This window comes from Hippoglossus hippoglossus, chromosome 9 (genome assembly GCF_009819705.1).
Source record: "Hippoglossus hippoglossus isolate fHipHip1 chromosome 9, fHipHip1.pri, whole genome shotgun sequence".
NCBI lineage: Eukaryota > Metazoa > Chordata > Actinopteri > Pleuronectiformes > Pleuronectidae > Hippoglossus > Hippoglossus hippoglossus.
Window position 1 is genome coordinate 14,387,822 of NC_047159.1, and position 21,265 is coordinate 14,409,086.

The 21,265-nt window shown below is 44.5% G+C and overlaps 2 protein-coding genes across 3 annotated transcripts; both read right to left on the reverse strand.

The window, feature by feature from the left end:
* Positions 1 to 583: 583 nt before the first annotated feature.
* Positions 584 to 6,534, reverse strand: LOC117767702 (palmitoyltransferase ZDHHC23-like). The gene is made up of 3 exons (XM_034595526.1): positions 6,504 to 6,534; positions 1,672 to 2,212; positions 584 to 860 (listed from the first exon to the last, which is right to left on the reverse strand). Exons 1-3 carry the CDS (start codon positions 6,532 to 6,534, stop codon positions 584 to 586), a joined length of 849 nt encoding a protein of 282 aa, XP_034451417.1.
* disp3 (dispatched RND transporter family member 3) lies at positions 6,299 to 20,577 on the reverse strand. Of its 2 annotated transcripts, XM_034596411.1 has the most exons (22): positions 20,320 to 20,577; positions 19,993 to 20,094; positions 14,710 to 15,714; positions 14,395 to 14,614; positions 14,136 to 14,272; positions 13,904 to 14,038; positions 13,149 to 13,309; positions 12,834 to 12,973; positions 12,619 to 12,710; positions 12,328 to 12,492; positions 11,801 to 11,962; positions 11,584 to 11,730; positions 11,355 to 11,491; positions 11,082 to 11,254; positions 10,856 to 10,986; positions 10,387 to 10,571; positions 10,166 to 10,292; positions 9,154 to 9,299; positions 8,897 to 9,056; positions 8,283 to 8,396; positions 7,983 to 8,155; positions 6,299 to 7,786 (listed from the first exon to the last, which is right to left on the reverse strand). In XM_034596411.1, the coding sequence occupies exons 3-22, from the start codon at positions 15,704 to 15,706 to the stop codon at positions 7,430 to 7,432; spliced, it is 4,059 nt and encodes a 1,352-aa protein (XP_034452302.1). In that variant the 5' UTR covers positions 15,707 to 15,714; positions 19,993 to 20,094; positions 20,320 to 20,577; the 3' UTR covers positions 6,299 to 7,429. The 2 variants fall into 2 exon arrangements, with proteins under 2 accessions (XP_034452302.1, XP_034452303.1); XM_034596412.1 differs by lacking the exon at positions 20,320 to 20,577 and having other exon boundaries at positions 6,299 to 7,783; positions 19,993 to 20,309.
* Between the last annotated feature and the right edge of the window lie 688 nt (positions 20,578 to 21,265).

Consider the following 21,265-nt stretch of genomic DNA (forward strand, 5'->3'; position numbering starts at 1 on the left):
AGTAACTACAAAGTAACTAAAAGTACAAAAGTAACTAAAAAGTAACTAAAAGTACCAAAGTAACTAAAAAGTAACTAAAAGTACCAAAGTAACTAAAAGTACAAAAGTAACTAAAAAGTAACTAAAAGTACCAAAGTAACTAAAAAGTAACTAAAAGTACAAAAGTAACTAAAAAGTAACTAAAAGTATGAAAGTAACTAAAAGTACAAAAGTAACTAAAAAGTAACTAAAAGTATGAAAGTAACTAAAAGTACAAAAGTAACTAAAAAGTAACTAAAAGTACAAAAGTAACTAAAAAGTAACCAAAAGTACAAAAGTAACTAAAAAGTAACTAAAAGTACAAAAGTAACTAAAAAGTACGAAAGTAACTAAAAGTACGAAAGTCGTCCGTCTGTCCGTATTTTTTTTTTTTTTGGGACGGACAGACGGACATATTTTATTTTTTAAAATTTTTTTCATCCAGCTGTCCGTATTTATTTTTTGGGATGGACAGACGGACGGATTTTTGTCCGTCTGTCTGTCCGTATTTTTTTATTTTTTTTTGGATTGACAGACGGACAGATTTTATTTTATTTTTTTTTTTTTAAATTAATTTGGTGAGCTTTTTCAATGTGGACTTCTGATGTAGTTGTTGGGATGAGACAGAAGATGTGATACATAAACATGTATTTATGATATATAGAGTGCTGTACCTGGACTGGCTGTAGACACCGGGGCAGTAGAAGAGAGCCGTCATGACATACTGCCGAGGACAGATGCTGCAAAGCACCAAACTGATCCCATACAGAGAGGTCAGCATGAACACCAAGAGGGTCAGCAGGAAACTGCGGTGGTTTGCCTGTCCGACACAGCTGTTTATCCTGCAACACCTCAACACAAACACACAAACACAACACAGACCCACAAGACAAAGATCTGTGAGACCCAAGCTGACCTGGATATGTTGGCTCCATATACCTGCTGTATTTAAAATAACTCAGTAGATGTAGTATTTGAAGTTTACATTTGAAAGACTATTGAATATTTCCTGGTCAGACTATCATGTGGGTTATTCTAGTTTGGTGGTAATAGATTCAGTATACTCACAGTATATCATGGTTGGTTCTGGAGTTTCTATCTATATAGTACATGTGAATAATAAATAGGAAGATTAACATCATATATACATTTTATTCTTTTGTCTTTGAGGTTGTAAGTCTATTGCAGACAATGAAACAATTCAGAAACTGCATGAGGTATAAAGAGATTTATAAAACTGACATCATCATCTTTAATGTTCTTGGCAGTGTGCAGTTCAGGAAAGTGTCTGATAAAGCTCACAAACAAATAGACACCCTGTCTTCCTGGATGGCCTGAGACAGATCCCAGTTTACCAGTTTTGTAGTTCAAGTTTACATTTGAAGACATTTTTGCTGGAAGCAGTTTCCATTTAAAAATCAATCTTTGGATGCAAAGAGTTTTTCACTTGAGCCCCCGCTCCCCAAAATGTCTGTGCACGGCCCTGAGGAAACCAGTGGGTACAGTAGGAGTCTTTGCTTAAGACATGAACGTTGTTGTGTAATTACAGGGCAGTTATCTAATCGGTCATAATTCAATATTCCCTTTCATGATGTGGTGTGAATGTACAATTCAAAGAAGTATAAAGATGTTATAATATCAAATCCAACCCACCAGACACAGTGGTGGTCCAGACGCTTGACGCAGGATCCACAGGTTCGACAGTGTCCGGCCCGCTGGGGTCGCATTGTTTTGCACACAGAGCATCTGCAACACTTTTCTGTCAGGGCAGGAGGAGAGGAGGAGGAGGCCGCTGATTGGATGGATCCATTAAGATGTGTAGAGTCCTTGTTAACCTCCTCACTCTGGCTGTGATAGGAGGTGGTGTGAAACCCTGGGCCTCTCTTGGTGTGAATGAGAGATCCGATGGTGAGAATCATCCCAGCAGTCACAGTGCACAGCTGCAGATGGCTGACGTCCCCACGCGGTAGAATCTCTGTGATGAAGAGGTAATACATGTAGGCCAGAGAGAACAGCGCCAGAGTGAGGAAGAAGAGGGTGCGTCTCCTCTTGCGGTGCGTGGCGTAGTAGTACCAGAGGACCAGGCTGGGCAGAGCTGTCAGGATGATGATGCCCAGCAGGTAGTGCAGCGCTGCGGCCCGGAGCAGCAGAGGCAGCAGCACCAGGGCCGGGATCATGGAGATCTCCAGGTTTTCTTATTAGAAGGGTCAGTCCCTGTAATTTTAATATTGTGCTTTGGTGTGATGTCACACGTGTTTGGTTTTAAATAAACTGTAAAAAGATAAATAAATGGATAAAATAAAATGAATTTATGATTAAATACATTGCAACATGAAGTCATGAAGTCTCAGAAGGATCTGGGGCCCTGGCACATTTCTTCACTCGGCCTGAAGTTTATTGTACTAAAGCAGGGATTCCAAAACCTTTGAGTCCTTGATGCCCAAAATAACCGAGTCAGAGATATGTGACCCCCATTATCCCAAAGGGTATTTTAGCTGAGTTTGTTCACAAAAAATCTCCCATGTGCAATGTTTCCTGTGGTGCTGTAAACTGACCTGCTGCAACTGATGCTGTCAGTCATCTGTCATAATCACCATGCATGGTTATTTACATGGTTTTATTCTAACAAGTACTTTTTTTAGCTTTTTGAACAATTATGGCTAAAATATGATATTGAGAATTGCATCTAAATTGGATTTGATGTCTGTAAATCACCTTGTGACCCTTTTGTGTCTCATTAAAGGTCATACTTCTTCTAACCTGTTAAAGGCCTCGTCCAGATCTTCACAGTCACAGCAGCATCCGTACTGGTAGATATCACACTCGCAGCAGCACATGGGATCATCTGGCTCCGGAGGCTTTAACTTCTCCCATTTCATTATGGCTTCCTGAAGTTCACAGGGCAACTTCGTTCTCTGGAGCGATGCACAAATGAACTACACCATTAAAACAAACTATTAGTGCAGGGAACATATCTATGGAAATGTACTGACAGAATCTATAACACAAAAACACACACACACGATCTATAACTTTGAAAAAAGCACATATATACATACATATCAACATATATATAGGAGCAATTATCGTAATTATAGAGGGTTTACTTTACATCTGAATTGGCAGCAAATTGTCATCTATCTTACTGTCTATAATGATATAAAACCACTTATCAATTAAAAGCAACTAATTAGGGCCCGAGCACCGAACGGTGGGAGGCCCTATTGATCGCTCTCTCCACTAACCGCAACAGGCTTCAAAATGCCTGTGCTCGGGCCCGTTAGTGCTACAACGTAGCCCTAGTTGCTCATTACGGTCCACGCTATCAATTGCAGATCACACGGTGGAAATTGTATGTAAATTGAATGATAGTTGTAAAACAAAGTTTAGTTCCTGTTGCCAGTAGGTGGCGCCATCAATATTATTACATACAGACTAATAGATCTGTCCAAGTAGGGGCTCTGATGTAGCATTAGCAATTTTGTTTCAATTGGACAATGTTACAACAATTTAATTTTCACACTGATCAGTAGGTGGCGCTATGACCCTGCACTAATATTAATATATGGAGTTGTTCAGGTCAGGATTGTGATTATAGGTCAGCATTTGGGGGCCGGTTGGATAATGCAGAGTGGATTTATGACAACATCATCTTCTTTGGCGAAGGATGAACCTTCGCCGCACCTCAATGTTTACACAGTTTGAGGAAATGTCACAATTCTGACCATGGTCCTATGACTTGACTCAGCTCATTTGAGCTGTATATTGTAAAGCAGCCAGGAGCAGTGCATTAAAGTATAAAACTTCCTGTAGCCAGCAGGGGGGGCTTTGACGACGAGTCAATATTGACACATGGATCTGATCAGGGTGGGACTGTGAATGTGTGAATGAGGTTTGATGCTGATGGAACAATGCACAGAGGAGTTATAAATAAATCCCTATTGTTTGGCGAAACATCAAAATTCTACGCCACGCCACGGTCAGAGCGTGTAACGTACACTTAAATTTTTTAAATTTTACTCTTAATCGTGAACTTAAGTTATCTCTCAACATTAATTGACAAACATCCGTAAGTTTAATTTAGTTTGCAACATATTAACAATGTGTGAACGAACTCTTCAGCCCTGGGGAAGATTTGTGCCTTGGGAAGTCTTACACTGCCCTCTAGTGACTAATATTGCAGGTACAGCTCAATCATCTTGATTTGACTCATCAAACTTTAACGCCACGTCACCGTCAAACCGCGTGATAAAATCAAATATGCCGAGGTAGTTTACATCTCCATCTTGTTGAGATGACACTCATTTCAATATGAAGTTGATCTGATGAAAGCCCTACGACAAGTTCGTCAAAGTAAAAATGTGGAAAATGGCCAATATGGCCACTCAAGTCAAAATGGTGGGCTTCCTGTTTGTTCTACCTTTTCGATCCAAGAGACTTTATTGTTTGTTATGAGAAGACACATGTGCCTAACTAATTTTTTGTACATGTCCGCCACTCGTGGTGCCGGGGCTGCCCTTTAGGGGGCGCTAGTCAGTTATTTTGCCACGGCCATTCCTTAAAACCATATGAATGTCTGCAGGGGGGGGATAGACCCATGAACACGGAAGTTACAGCAATTTCGTGTGTCACAGCAAGTCGATGAACTTTAACGCCACGCCACTATTATGGCGTTTGACGAAAAAGTCACAGTAATCTTATGCCTACATTATCAATGTCTTGAGACTCGTTTGATACAGTTTGACATGGTTGCGGCCAGTGGATGAGGAGGAATACATCCAAGCTTCCTGTTGCTTTTTTCCAATTGCACCTCTGACTTTTTTGTTTGTCTGGTCATGATACACCTGGGCTACGATTTTTGTGAAGATCGGTGAAAGCTAACTGAGGGGCTTTTCCTTAGATGGCGCTGTTGAGCCATTTTTCCACGGCCATTTCAAATTACTCCAGAATACAATTACTTTTTGGGGTTTTGAATTCCCTGCAAACTTTGGTAACAATTTGAGCATGTCTAGGCCCTGAAAAAGCCCCAAAAGGGAAATACAAATCCTTCGAAGTACAATAGGGCCTCCCACCGGAGGTGCTCGGGCCCTAATTATTTGCAGGAAATTCAAGACCTATGGATATTTTAGTATTCTGGAGTAATTTGAAAATTACTGTCTGTCCGTATTTATTTATTTTTTGGGACGGACAGACAGACAGACGTCCGTTATTATATGTCTGTATGTAATAATAGTGATGGAGCCACCTACTGGCAACAGGAAGTAAGCTTTGTTTTACAACTATCATTCGATTTACATGTAATTCTCACCGTGTGATCTGCAATTGATTGCGTGGACCGTAATGCGCAATTAGTAGACAAGGATCGACGTCGCGTGACAGACGCAGGAAGTGAAGTGTTTATCCTTCCCGCAGTGTGCAAAACACATGCAACGCGGAGCCGTGTGCCCGGTCGCCGATCGCTCTCTCCACCAACCGCAACAGGTCCTGAGTTGCGTGTGCTCGGGCCCGTTCAGTGCTACAACGTAGCCCTAGTTATTAATATTATTATTATTAACTGTTTCTGATTTCATTAATTACATCTTTAAATCTAGAAATATCAGTCGTATTGTTTTCATTATAACAACTAGTATGTCAGAGCTGAAACCTGATGGTTATGCGACTGTTGGTCTCTCGCCTCTCTCTCCCGTCTCCCTGCTAAAAAACAAAGGCAGATGAAAACATAACCAGACTTCCCCATTTCAGAAACATCTTATCCTATAAAACCTAAATTTCCTTATACACCAGGTGCACATACTTATTTGCAAGAAAACGTGACCTCATTTAAAGAGATATAAATGGACCAGTCGCTCCACTGACACTATAAATGTACTGGCAATTGACATTTTTCTGTTGCAATAATACGTGTGATGCTGCTGCTCCAGTAAAATAATGAACAGAGAACTCTACAGATTAAAGGTCCACTGAGGTTTTCCTGTTTTTATTGAAAATATCCGTTTACATCTTCCTATGCATATTTTCACAGAAAGGCTACTATATGTAGAGCAATGTGACATAAGATGAACCAACATATGACAGAAGAGGCCATTTAAATATAAAATCTGAGCTGTTCCATATGAATAATTAATGGAAGCTAACCAGACATGTGACTACAGAGGCTCTATCAATAATTATGTGACTGTGAGCAAACAATGACAGCTCTTCATCCTGCTCCGCTGCTCCATTATGTAACAATGCAGAGGAAAACAGGGCTGAGCTTTCCCAAAAGAAAAAGACCCGAGGCTTTCTGCACCTGCTTTATTTGACGTTCCCAAGAAACACACACACACAACAGAAATTTACTGCTCTTACCGCAACTGAGTCCCTCTCTCCAACCATTATTGTGTTTGGTACTTTTGACAAACAGCCCTCACTGCGGAGCAGACTGGAGCGAGCGCTGATGGGCGTTGGAGTGGTACTATAAATTGTGCGAGAGCAGAATGGGTTACGGTGAGTGCCTACAAGTGCGGTGGAGGGCATGTGGAGGGTGCACCTGAGGAGCTGACGAGAAAGTGTCTTTCAATTGGCGCTGATGACAAAAAGACCTTGAAGCAGTTTGAGATTGGAGATATAAACATGGGAAAGGGTCAGAGAAGAGGATGAGGGTTGCGGTGAGTATTGGCACACACAGCTCTGCAGAACAAGTGTGTGCCGGCAGCATCAGTTCAGAAAGTGCGAGAGCAGCAGACTGAGACATTTACAGGTTACACTGAAAACTGTGCACTGTTAACATTTGGCAACTTTTAATACAACCACAGCTGCAGGACGTCCATAACTCTGTGTGGCTGTGAAATCCACATTCAATGCACAAGTAAGAGAACACCCCCCCAAAAATATTGAATAAATAAATAAATAGGCGAGTGTGATGTTTCAGAAGATAGCTATGAATCATGTGAACACTAATCTTCACGGACGTCAGAGCTCAGCGGTCGGTTCTTCTTCACGACAGCAGATCACGGAACAGTCAGCGGCTCTTCACAACTTAATAAGTTACACAGATGAAAACTGTGACTCAGCCGGTGTTTCCCAACGATTACTCAACATCATCTCCACCTTGGAGCCGAGGGCGATACCTCAGACTGAGTCATCATGTCAACCCACTACTGAGTCACTCACACTTTACATTTTTGAAGCGATACTCAGCAGTTGAGATGTTTTTTTTTCTCCAATACTTAACAATCCACTGATCAATACAAGTGAAAAAATGTCTTTTGTGATGACAAACTGCTTCTAAGGATGGAGTTGATTCTGACATCTTTGTGCTGTGAGATTATGTACTGATCCGACATTCCTTCTCAATGAGGAGGAAAATACAGTACTGCGTCCAGAGGGAGTCCTCTGCCTGACATCAGTGGGATTTGACGGACAGTTGCGTTTATGTGCCGGTTGATCGCCAGGCCAACGCACCCAGCTGTCCTCCAACCCAGCACAGAGCCGCTGCCACAGCCGCACCCGCCATCACAACCAGGGAGGCCTTCAGCACGGCGCTAGGGGGCCTGCTGAAGCGGGCGGGGGCCATGCTCGCCAACATGGCCACAGTCACAGTCAGGGTGAACAGAATCGAGACAGCGGTGTTGATGGCCACTATCTGGCCGAACTTGGCGAAAGGCACAATGACACAGAAGAAGAGGGGGACTGTGGAGATCACCGTGGTGACGGCGCTGGACACTATGGCAACGCCCACATGGTTCACTGCCTCCAGGGTCCGCCTCTGCCTCTCAGTCGGCAGCTGCTGCAAACAAAACACAGATTAATAGGATGAGCTGCTCCTCTTTATTCATCAGCCTTCAGGGGGCTTCTTGCCTTATTAAACCCAAAATGTTCATCATTAGCTTGTTGTAGTGTGTAAACAGAAAACATGCTGTGGTGGTTTTTCTAATTGCTCGTGACTGCTGCTGTGAGACAGATTTTGATTCACACTCCCATACCGAGTTAGGACCGGGCGTAGAGGGCATGGTCTCCCCAGCCAGCAAGTATCCCTCCACCAGGTGCAGACAGTAATCCACTGAAGATCCCACGAGGATAGACAGAGAGATGGCCTCCACTGCTCCCATCTCCCAGCCCAGCCAGTACATGATGGCCACCACTAGACAGATCACTCCTGCTCAAGGCCCAAACTCACAGTTACACATCCGATCACAACACAGCCATGAATCAATTTTGAAATCAATTATTTAAGTGTTGACACAAGTCACTTACAAGTATGAATAAACAGCATCCTCTCTTACCTAGAATGGTTATGAGAACAGGCAGCAGCAACAGAGGATGAGCAGTAAACACAGACACAGCTGCCACACAAATGGCCAGAGACAGAAGCAGACTCCAGAGGGCGCTCTCCACACCTACGGACAGAGCAGAGAGAACTGCTGTATCAGACTCTTTCGTGCTCACCGATTCATCAACCAAGAACCAAATGCTAACAACAAAACAAAATTGACATTCTGACATTTATTTTAAATGTACCCTTTACTTTTTGTTACAACAGTAACTGTGTTTAAGGCACTATGTCACTGATGACATAATCAAAGGTCACGCTCCAGCGGAATTACCGCCTTGTGGTAGTACAACTCAGCCACCCAGTCACGTTGCAGGACATGTACTCGCCATCTCTCCCTCTGCTCCTGAGTTATGATGTTGAATGAAGGTCAGAAGTGTTTGCGCCGAACAATAGAATAATACATTTTTCTGTTATGTCCTCAAACTTGTTTATGACGTCAGGGTGGCCTTAACCTTTGACCACCAAAAACTTGTTTTTATTTTGTCCTAAATCCTTCGAGGTGTTTCTGAGATATCAAGATGTGACGACAAGCCGACAACATAGGACACACCACCTCTCACTTGCCTATGATTTCCATGAAGATCTGCTTCCAGTGCTCACAGGTCTGGAAACCTCGCTGCAGAGCAGATGACTGCGGGAGGCTGGCGAGTTGCTCCTGGATGAAGTTCTCCCACTGGAGGAAGTCGGAGTAGGTCTGAAAGGAGGATTTCCCCTTGTATGTGGTCTTGGGAGAGAAAGAAGTAGCGCATTAGGGACGATACCAGTTCTGAAACATGCAGCTGAAGTGTGAAGATGAAGCGCTGAAAGATGAAGAGCCTTACAGACTCGAAGGCCATGGACAGCCAGCGGACCTTTCCTCCATGCATTCCCACCGCTCCGTGGGAGAGCTGCCCCGGGAGCAGGTTGGGTTCAGGGAGAGAGTGACAGTCAGGGTGGAGCAGTGGCAGAATAGAAGACAGCTTGTTGCCTGGAGAGAACAGAGGGAACAACAAGACACAGCCTTTTCAGCACTTTTATCCTCTATGTATGATTTGTTTTAGTTACAGCTTAGTGGATTTATCTCATTTCTTTTTGTTCAGGATTTTATTATGCAGATAAGTAGGGCCACCTGAGGCTACGAGTCATTTGAGAGGGGAAATATCAGAAGATCAACCATCTTGTTAGGTTATACTTTAGTATAAGTTTCAAAAAATAACAAAATACTAAAATCTAATTTCATCAGCACCACATCATCATAATTATGACCAATTTGAAATTATTATGAAAGAAACAGTCTATTCTGAAGAAAGAAGAGCATAGATTTACAGGAAACTGCCTCTTTTGCGGAGGAGGAAATGTTTGGCCATGGTCGACTGGAATCTGCATCAAGTTCAAAGGGGTTTCGTAGTTTCTCAAGAAACGATGAGATTGGTTCAAGATTTTGGATCAAGAGGAAGTGGAAGCGGGCACAGGATCTCTCTGTGGCTTATTTTCCTAAAAAAAAATCTTTTCTTCATTCTTGAAATATGACTTTTTTCTTGGTAAATTACAACATTATTCTCATATATTATGACTTTATTTCTTGTAATCTTCACAAACATTTTTTCTTCATATGGCCCTAATACTCGTACATTGAAAAATGTCTATAACTTCTCAAACTACAGAATGACATCTTCAAATGTCGTCACATATATTCATTTTAATATTTAAAAGAATAATAAAAAAACTGCTGATATTCGTTTTTGTGTAGCTAGTGATTTGGATTAAAACATGACTGAACCTGTTCAACTTTATTTTACTACTTTTTTATTTCACATCATTATTTTATGTGATAGGATCTCAGTTAGTTGTTACCTGAAGGCAGACACTGTGCTCCTCCTGGCTTCACTAGTTGCGTGTTTGCACTGACAGCTTTACAGATTTTGCAGAGATGCCCCATCTCCTGGAAAATATCAAAGTCTGGATCCAATATGATGCTGCCCTTTGAAGAAAATTAAACAACATATCAACACCATTAGAAAATCTTTTACAAATATGGCTCTGCATTATTTCTGTTGATGAATAATGGCCCTCACCATATCTCCAATAACATGGTTGTCCTTGCGCTCAGTTCGATTGACTCCCAGGATCCCGAACACGACAAAGACCATGGCCCCGGTGTCGACTAGAGGACGCACCGCTGGGCGGCCACACACACCACCGCTGCACGGGTTAAAGCCAAATGTTTTGGATGGTTTCACTTTGGCAGCAGACGAGGGACCTTTGGAAATAGAACCAGAGAGAAATCTCACAAGGGTATTTATTTATTCAGTGTAAAAATATCTACTACTGTGGAAAAATCCTGTAGTGGGTTCAGAGACTGCAACTTTAAGCTGTATTTGATAAACTAAGTTATATCACTGCCTTTTTATCAATTTTCAACCTGCGAATAAATCGCATAAAAAGTCATTTCAGCAGTGTGATGCACGCAGTAGTTTTCTTGATGGGCCGACAAACTGTCTCTATGTTAACGATGCTCTCTGACATTGACAATTCCTGACTCACCACTGGAAAGAGGAGTATAAAAGACTCCCTGTGTTGGTCCATCAGGCCCGGAGCCGATGCGGCAGCCAGGAGGGTCGACACACACTCGGCTGGGATGAGGTCTCAGGCGCTGCTGTGCAAAGTACAGCCTCCTGTGATGAGAGAGCAGAGCTGCAGTGATGGATACTCCACTGAAACTACACTCCATCCAACATTTACTTTGAGTTTTCTTCTTTTGTGGCTTCACCTGCTGTGCTGCTGCTGCAGAGACGCAGCTACATAAAACGAAAACTCTGGCATCCAGCCATGCCTGGGCTCGCATGAGCCAGATGTGATCATCCAGCTGGGGTACGGGTGGTACACATGGGAAACACACACTGTCATTCTGCTGGTGTAATTGCTGTGGGGCTGACTATAAGCCTATTCAGATAAAACAAGATTAGTTGTGACACAAATCAGAGACCGAACCCTACAACCAATAAAAAAAATATCATCAAGAGGATTTTTTCATCTCCCAGACCTGAAATGATGACACCTGGTCATGCTCTGTGCTGCATAGTTTCCATGGGGAGGGAGTGCTGGTGTTAAGGGAGAAACGATAAATGGTTGCAGAGGTTCCAAGGTCCAGCTTTGATATATACACTGTCAGGAAAGAGCCTAAAAACAGTAAAAGTGAAATATTTCAAAGTCATGGAATGGGCTTTAAAAAGGAAGGAGGGTGTTTTTTATGGAGGGGGGGGGGGCTCTACCTGTTTGGTTGGTGCCTGAACTGAGTTTCACCGAGGTCCGAGGAGCATTGGAGGTTGTCGAGCTCGGAGTTTGTTGATGCGTAGAAAACTTAAATGCTGATAAGGAATTGTGGCTGTACAAAGAGTGGGGCTTCTCCATGAACACACCTGCAGAACACAGCATGCGTTTCAGATACTTGGATTGGATGTTTGAAGTTAAGTGGGAAGTCTGTCTCACCTGAGCACCGGGGGCAGGAGATGCCTTGACCGCTGAGGTTGCTCCTCAGAGCCAGCAGAGTCTGGAGGTTTGTGTCCGGGCGGAAAAGCAGAGGGGCGTGAGTGGCCGGCCTCAGGAGACAGCAGCACCCGGCAGATAACAGCAAAATCAGGAGAAAGACACCTGGGCCGGCAGGAAGATAGTGACAAACAATGGGAGAGAGGAGGGTCTGATGGAGTTGATAAAGCAACTGAGGGACAGATCAGCAGCAAGGATCAATTACAGTCCCTCCTGAAGAGGGTGGATGAATACTTCATGAGAGACGGGTACTCTGACAGACTGAATCCCCTCGAGACAGACGGAGATTACAGCGTTTCCTCAATAGTTCTCATTTAAGCTCGAGGTTCTTCTTGTGTCTAAACCATGTGTCTCAAGCTCGACAGGCAATATGAGAGAAAACCAAACTATAGAACTAAATTTCATATTATAAACTGAGCTCAGCTGTGTCAGGATCCTTGTGAGTTCTCAGGGTTTATATCAAATCTCACCTAGAACAGTCTTTCGTCGCTCCACAGCTGGCTCTGCCACTAAATGCTTCAGGGCCCACTGGAGGTTCATGCTCACCACACCCACATGCTGCTGTCCTGGAGGGGACAGAGGTGTCTCCACTGACAGGGACAGAATGGCTGCATCGCCATCTGTGTCACAGGAGCCTGTCCGAGACAAAGAGAAGGGGCTTTAGTGGTGCCTGGACGGGGGCGTTTTACAGCCTGGACTCATTCCCTTTCCCCATTCTCCCCCCCGGCATTCGCACAATGCTGGGGAGATAGTAATCTCACCTGGCTCCAGCTCCACCGACAGAAGTGCCACATCATCATCCTCATCCGACAAAGGGCTCTGGCTCGCTGACAGGCATGAAAACAACTTCCAGCTTCAGAGGGAGGAGGAAGTTCAGGGAGAGCGACAGCTGAAGGGATTACAACTTGGCCGTGGTGTCGCGCAGCATGCACAAATAACAGCTCACGCAAAAAAAACTGAGGAAATCGTGACTCACCAGTTCAACCAGGCGTGTTCGTGGGGCTCCACACACTGACTCCAGATGCACAGCGCGGCTGGCATGAGGGTGGACACCCAAAGCCAGCAGCAGCTCACAATGAGGGCCATAAATAGACCGAAGTCATGCACGGCTGGGATCTGAGTGTCAGTTAAACGCAGCACAGTGTAAAGGACCTTGAAACATTCAATTTGGGCTTATCACATTAGAAAGGCTGTCTGCTGAGAGAAGCACTTCTATTCATCCATAACAGGGGAGTCATTTATTCTTCCTGCACAGATCCTATTAACAGCTGAGTGTTTCTTCTAGGGTTACCTGGGAGAAGGTGTTAGCAGCGTATGCAGCAGCGGTGGTGAAGGAGGTGAGGAACGTGGCTCTGCCAGCTGTTTTAATCGTGTAGATCATTCGCTGCTGCGGCTGACGCAGATGAGACGCTTGTCTGAAGGTGCTGATGAACACAAATACATCATCCACCCCTGGGAGAAGATGAGAAAACAAATGAGCTTTCAGAGACGTGAGAGTGGTAGCAACCTTCTGAGCAAAGTATCGACTTTGTGAAGTGAAGTGAATTTCACTAAAGGAAAATAAAAAAAGAGATGGTTTTCCGCACTCCAGGAAATAATGTCTCACATGTGTGATCATTAGTAACACATGTGTAAAGCATATGGAGGTAATTCCTTATGCACCACCTCCTCCACAGCCACACAATCCACTAAATGTGTTACATTTATAATGGACATGGTTCTAAATGTGTGCCATGGTGGTGTCTCACCACTGTGAGGTTGCTGTTGCCTCATAGCAAGAAGGTTCCCGGTTCAAATCCCAGTTCAGGGTCTTTCTGTGTGGGTTTGGGGTTGGGTTAATTTGATTAGTTTACCGTAGGTCTTACTGTAAGTGTGAATGTTTTTTGTGTGACGGCCCTGTGATTTGCTGGCAACCTGTCCCGGCTGTTTCCCCCGCCTCCTGCTCATTGTCAGCTGGGATTGGTTCCAGCTAACCCTCTACGACCATCAAAAGGATAAACTGGATGGATGGATGGATAGATGGAAAGAAAAAAAAAATTCTCTTACCAATCCCAATAATAACAAAAGCTGCCACTCCATTGAGAATGCCCAGGTACCTCACACCAAAGACGACATGGTATAAGAAAAGAGCCATCAAGCAGCTCAGTCCAATGCTGGCCAGCCCGAAGAAAGTCAGAAAGACTACAGAGGGACGAGGGAAGAAGCTCATCAACATTCACATTCAGGACAAAACTCTACAAATCAATACAAAAGGAATAAGAAACCGGTCCTACTGTACCAGAAAAGGAGGTGAGGACGAAGACGAGCACAGTGATGCAGGCTCCACTGATGACAGCCAGCATCATGTCGTTGTAGAAGGTGTGTCTCACCTCATTATCGAACAGCTCTGTGCCTCCATACAGCACCTTCACCTGGCTGAGACAAGGACAGCAGATACACAGTCACATCAAATTAGAACTGTACGCAACAATGTCTAGTACATGCACAGAGAGAACAGAAAAATAAAAAACTGGAAAGCATTGTATATTTTCCCTGACCTGGTGGATTGCTTGGCCAGGATGTCTGCATACTGAACCACAAAGTTTTTGAAGCGCGTCCTCTGCTCGTCTGATCGGTCCTGCAGGGAGAAGTAGGATGGCAGAGGAGCTCCGAAGTGGATCTCGCTGCGTAAGAGAGCGGAGGAGAGGTGCTCAGGGGACAGACTCTCGTCCACGTACCAGTAGAACTGTGGGTGGGTGATGGCCAGACTCAGGGAACCTGTAAACAGATACATACAAGGCAAGTCAGTACAGTTAGGTGGACTCTTAAAGGTAGTGCTTAGAAAATGTCATTTCACCCCTCAACTCCCTCACCTTGAATATCAGCCAGGTCTGGGCCCATGCCATCGTAATATATCTTCCCTCCTCGCTCACTGGGGTAGAAGTAAGACAGGAGGGAGCTGGGTGGGGAGCAGTAGGAGGGCCCCAGTGGCAGATCCCTCAGCACCTCCATGGGCTTCCAGCAGAACTGATGGAACTGAGGGTGCTGCATGAGCAGGCGCTCCACTTGGTGAATGGTGTGCAGACGCTCTGGGGTGAAGATATTGCGGTCACCCTCACCTTGAGCTACAAACACCAGCTCGATCCTCGAAAGGGCCTGACTCTGCAAGTAGTAGTTGGGAGCAAACCTGCGCTTCCTAATGAGAGGCAAAGTGGATTTTCTGTCCTGTGACCTCTCCTCATACTCCTCTGTTGTGTCGTTCGAGCTCTTGTGCTTCCTCTTTCCCCACTGAACCAAATCAGGCACTCTCCTATCAGCTCTACAAACTGCTTCTCCTCTCTTCTGGTAATTTCCTGCTTGTGAAGGGTCATTTTGAGTACTGGAGGACCTCATGCCCTCGTTATCTGTCCTGTTGAATGCTGCCTGCCTGCCCAGCTTCTGCAGCAGCAGCTCCCGCAGAGCCTCAGACTCACTGCTATCTAAATCTCGCCTACGTCTGTCCCAGGACCCCAGCTGAGTCTTCACAGCGATGGCGAGGGCGTCAAAGCGCTCGGACGAGAAGTGACTGTGAACCTCGAAGGCACTGTAGGAGAGGTCTATGTCCAGACGAGGGCAGTAGAGGAGCATGTAGGCAAACAGGGCACATGGCAGCAGGACAACGACCCCTAAAACCACTCCACTGGACCATGGCTGTGTGTAAACCCATCCCACCATCCTCCACACTCCACACACCTCAGCATCCCCAGAGAAACACCTCCGTCCTGCTGCCTGTGCTTCTCCATCCTCTGCCTCTCCCTCTCCCTCATCCTCCTCCTCCTCCGCCCCTCCCCAGCTGGTCTGAAACAGCGGCTGGTCATCTTCCACATCCATGCTGAGACCTGTCAGGGACACATAACACCACTTGATCATCTTTGAGTTGAAATAACAGCCCCCCCAGGGCAGGTGGACATGAGCACAAAATGGATGTTTGAACTCGCAGCAGCTGACACAGACATAAGGCAAAACGAAGGACAAGGCAACTTCCAAAGTTTTTGCCCATGCAGCGAGGATGTGAGAATTAAGTCTGTCCTCAAGCAGCACATGATGCAGGGCTCCCATTGGCAGCTTACATGGAGAAAACTGAGGAGGGGAGACCTTTTTTCTTTTCCCCATCTCAAGGGCTTACAAGAGAAAATGGTTTGCTGGCTCTTGCTTTAAGATGCTGATCACAAAAGCTCGGGGGTGAGACAGGCTAAAAGCTATGATTTAATTCTTCTCTCTGTCTGCGCGTGCAAGCCATTATCACCCAGAGTGTGTGCAGGTGGCTTTTCCACATATCAGCAGTCCACTGTGTCTCCTCTGCAGCAAATTAAATCATCTCACTTGTCTAATTACTGACAGGAGGAGCAGAGTGAGATATTGGACACCGTTGTGGAATAAGAGAAAGGGTTTATCTGCAGTGATGGGCAGTTGGTTCATTAACAGTGTCAATAGGTGCCACTTTTTCCCTCTCCTCAACACACACAATGCTATGGACAGTTTGCATTCAGGTGGCTGTGAGCTAACTGCAGCAATTTATCTGTTCTCTTTAGAACAGGGCTTTAAGGTCGGCCAGGTGAGATGGGGAATCTGGATTTTTTTCTTGTTAAAACTGCCGCGCTCGCCTCTGTAGCTGAAGGGAAAATCCTACATAAAAAAAGAGGAATTTTTAAATTATACCACCTAATCAATATTTGGATAAATTATTAAGACTCCTCGAGTTAGGAAGGAGAGGGAAGGACAAACCCTGAAGCTGAAAAGGAACTGGTAGCTTTTGGATTTGTGTGATTTTTGTTTGTGCTGTTACACCTGATGAAATGTTACGCCTGAATAAAATTTCATGTGTGTTTAAGCAGAAAATGTGCTCACATCTACTGCAGAAAATCACATGTCATGTGCAGTCACTGTGTCCTTAAATTCATTCTCCAGTTCAGCGGTAATGGAGCAGCTCACGGATGTGTTTCACGGACACATCATTAACAGCCTGAGCTCCACACTTTCTCACTTTCTGAGAGATTGTTAATGTCCACAGGATTTATATAATCCAGCTAATCCACTTTCATGCTGGATGTTTTTCCTTTTACGAAATAGATAAACCAGGAGCTCCACACTAATATTGTCTAATATTCTGTGAAAAAGAGGCCAAGTTTGGCTGTTGTATTTTTAAATCTGCACAATACTTGGGTTTTTATTAATTATCATGTCGTCTAACTGCAGTGACAAGGAGACCAGAGCACCCTGTAACGGTTAGAGCAGCTGCCCACGCAGTGTGAATGCGAACCCTCTGCTCTTTTAGAGGACACATTCATTAATTGGTGTTGGGAAGCTTTATTTGGAAGTGTGAAATTAGAGCAAGAAATATGCAGTCTCAACAAAATTACTGAATTATTTTCAGTCTGTGTTTGAATTGCAGTGATGTCTTGTTTCTAAAACCACAGGAAAAATCATTTGTTCCAATGTGCAGGCTGTCATTTGCTGGTTATCTTTACCCATCATGGGAGCTGTTATTCCAAATAAGCAGTGAGATGTTGTCAGTGATATTATGATGCAAGTCATGTCTCCTCTGCAGACATATTTCTGCTCAGGCAATATAACCAATCATCAAGAAATGACATAATTGTGCATTTACAGCTAATTAGATGGGATTCATTTTATTAATTCTGGTAATTAGATTATTGTAATCCTGTCACATTTCATCTCAGCCTCTCTCAGCTTGTTTTGACGACTCATCAACAGAGGATGAGAGGAGGCTCGCAGACAAGAACAGAAAGATGAAGAGAGAAAGAAGTGGAAGGGAAGGAGGAGAGACAAGTCTGTGGAATGACTTGAGTCACACACACACAAGCCACTGCCGTCACCCTTCAAACAAAACCAGCAGCACCTCAAACATCAGTGAAAAGAAATGCTGCTGTTTAATATTCATGGAGAAAAGAACATCGAAGTGAGAGGCCTATCACTACATCTCCACAGCTTCATTTCTGTGCCCGTCTCCAACATCAGAACAGGCTGATTAGTGGTGCAGAAGTCTGACAGTTCGAGGAACTCATTAGAGTCTGATAAGACACTGCTTTTCAGACGAGAGGGAGGAGCTCTGTGCTTCATGCTAACCCTCTCTTCACCTGCTGTGTGCTTTGCAGCAGACAGCACACAGGTACAGTGGAGGAAAGACGCATAGCCTCAGGGACACGTGCTTTTTTTTCCTCTCGTCTTGATGAGTCTGACGTTTCTTCCTCATGCGAGAACATTGCACCTCATGCACAATAATTATGAGTGCGGTGTGCAGCTGCAAAGCACTGCGAGCGGTGCAGAGCCTGGTATAACTAATGTGTTTACAAGCTGCCAGGATTGTTCAACACTGCTATTTTTCTGCAAAGATTAGGAGAACACGCTCGCTTTATACCCGGTGCAGGTGTGGATTAAAAATAGGGTGTAATTTAGCATCCTGCTTTCTGTATGAATGGAATAAAACGCTCTGTCTCCAATATGGATTTGTCTACATTAAAGTACAGCGCGACATTCTTAATAGCGAGGCTGTGTTTCTTTGTCTGCAGCAGAGTGTAACAGAGAAACGCACTGAGAGGCCTGACATGAACCACCACAGCACAGACTATTTACAGGGCTGAACATCGTATATGAATCACTTGAGAAAATGAACATTTGACTGTGTATTGGATTTGTGCAGCCCGGGTGGTCACATCAGACCTCTACGGTTGTAATTTAAGGGAGGATAGAGGGGTTCTAACCCTCCCCAATATTAAAACTGGGCTGTATAGCTCACACTGTCGCACTGAATTAAAGAATATTGACTGTTACAAAGCATGATAAAGTGATTTGTTTTCTTGTTTAGATTTCATTTGCACCACGAGCCAAGAATAATATTTTCAGCCCAATTTTTATTGCAGCTACTTTGGCCCCTATATAGTTGCTATTATCTGGCAAGTGTGATGTATAAATAGTGAGTAGGAAATAATAATGTTAGGTTAGTGTTATTTGACCATTTGACCTTAACACCCTCCAACATTCAACCCACAGTTGCGCCCTTGCCACACCTGCCTGCCTGCTGGACTTTCCGAAGCACAGCGCTGTGTCGTGTATTGTGTTCAGTGAGTTGTGAGCTAAAAAGGAGGGTGAACTGTAAAATGAGCTGAACCACATTTTCCTGTATGTGTGCGTGTGTGTGTTTTTTAAACCCCAATAAAAGAAGTCCATAAACTGACTGTCAGCATTTTCCTCCTCCGCCACATCTCTGGCTTGTGTCAGGTAGTTAAGGTGGGAGCTCCGAGAACACTGCAAGCCTGAACCCTTCACCCATCCTCCCCCTCCCTCTGCTCTCCATCCCTCACTCTCTTGCCCTTTCCTCCCCTCGCTCTCACCGCCTTTTCTCCGTCACTATCTTTTCCACAGAGGTGAGAGATTTGTAACCTTCATTATTGACAGCAACTAAAAATAACCCCCCTCTCCACCCTCCTCAGTTTATCTAGTCTCCATCTCATCCAATATGGATATCACAAGCTGCCTCCTGCCCCGCACACACTCAGGCTGGTGTAACCTCAGCCAGCGTACCACCTCATTTAAAGGGGCATTGATTTCACCACTAGTGCTCTATGAATACATTCCTCGCGCGTGAACACCCAGCGGTGTGTGTTTTCTGCCTTCTATTCTTTTACGGAGCGTGAAGCTTGAGACCACGGTGCAAGTCAAACTCTGGAGAGCCATTTGCTCCTGACAGCAGTGTTCATTTTCTTATTGTCCATGAATTCCCCACATGCACTGAAGGACGCGCGCAGCTCTCTGTGAACAATTTTTTTTTTTTTAGCAAATACTCCTTCTACTGTACTGAAGGTAGTTTCTCTATTTTAGAATGGAAACACATTCAAACAGAAAATGAAGCCTATTTTCCCAAACTTCTCTGCCTCCGAGATGCTCTCTTGCAGGCTCTCCAAACAGCCTGCAAGCAAATATTGATTATCTTTTATTGATCCCAAAACAATTTCTTGGCTTTTTTTCTTCTCATTTCCTGGATAATTACACAGTGCACTGCCTTAAATAATTAATGTGTGTTTCAAAATGTATAATCAGGCAAAGACTAAATCATCCCTATCATAGCAAAATGCCTGCAACATCTAGGAGAGACTTACCTGAGGCTGATTAGACAAGAATTACAGGTGGATCGTTCAGGTCTACTGGGTCCACTTGTAATGTGCTGAACTTGTGCTCTGCAATTTCATCTCCTCCGTGCTCTGGTGTGAGGGAAAAGAAAATTATTTACTGGTTTATTATCAGACTTAATAACTCACGAGGAGAAAGAGAGAGAGAGAAACAGCGAGGGGCTCTCCATCCCTCCAGCCCCCCTCAAACACACTCTACGGGAATCCTCTAATCTCAGCAGTTAATAATGTGTTGTTGTTTTTCTCCCCAGTCCTTTCTCCTTCTCTCCCTCTCACTCCTCTCCTCTCCTCTCTTACCCGGTTGTCCAGGCGACAGTCAGTGAGAGACATTTCTTCGCAGAAGCTCCTCTCTCTCTCTCTCTTTCTCTCTCCCATGGCTTTGTTCAGCCTGCTCTGCTGCCAAGCTCACCAGAGGAGGAGGAGGTGAGCGCAGCCCGAAACCCTGTGCACCCCTCTGATGGAAGGCAAGAGAGCACAAAGGAGGGTTTTTCTTTTATAAATGAATCAAAACGTGTGTTGGACTGCTTCCACCTCAATTCAGCTGCTTTTGTGAGAGCAGAATGATGCAGTTTGTCGTGATGCTGCAGTCGAGCCCCCTCCCATCCTGTCAGAAGTGGTATGGTCTAGTCTGGTCTCAGTTGGTGGGGAGGTGGGGTGTGTTATGAAAGGGTGATCAGAATAACTGGCAACAGAGTGAGAAGAAGAAGAGCATTTAATCTAAAATAATCACCTGAAGTAAGAGTTGATTAGCTCGTGGTTGGTTTTTCATTTTGGAGCGTGGTGCTCTTTCACCAGCTGGTCTCTGCTGTAGATGGAGTGTGACTGCTGTGTGAGCAGCATCACTGGCAGTGGGGCTGATGAGACTTGTCATGTTTGCATTGTTGTGCCAACAGTTGTTTCTCCAAAAACAACTTATGGGGGATAAGCCTCATATAAAACAAGGACGTTCAACTTATCCATCAGCTCACTCTGCTGCCTCTGTTCAGCTTTTACTAAGATCACCTCATCGAAAAGACAAAAACCCATCATCTCAATGGGAGTGTGTGAAACATCAGTCAATATATTGTAGCATAGAGTCAAATAACTGGATAACAAGGTGTGGAGACTGGTGCTAATGTCACTGTGAGTATGTGTGTCTGAGAGAGTGTGTGTGTGTGTGTGCCGGCAGCCCTCAGGACACTTTATCCCTTCGGTGCAGCTGTGACGGACCCGTTGGACCAGAAAGACTTTTTCAGTCACTTGA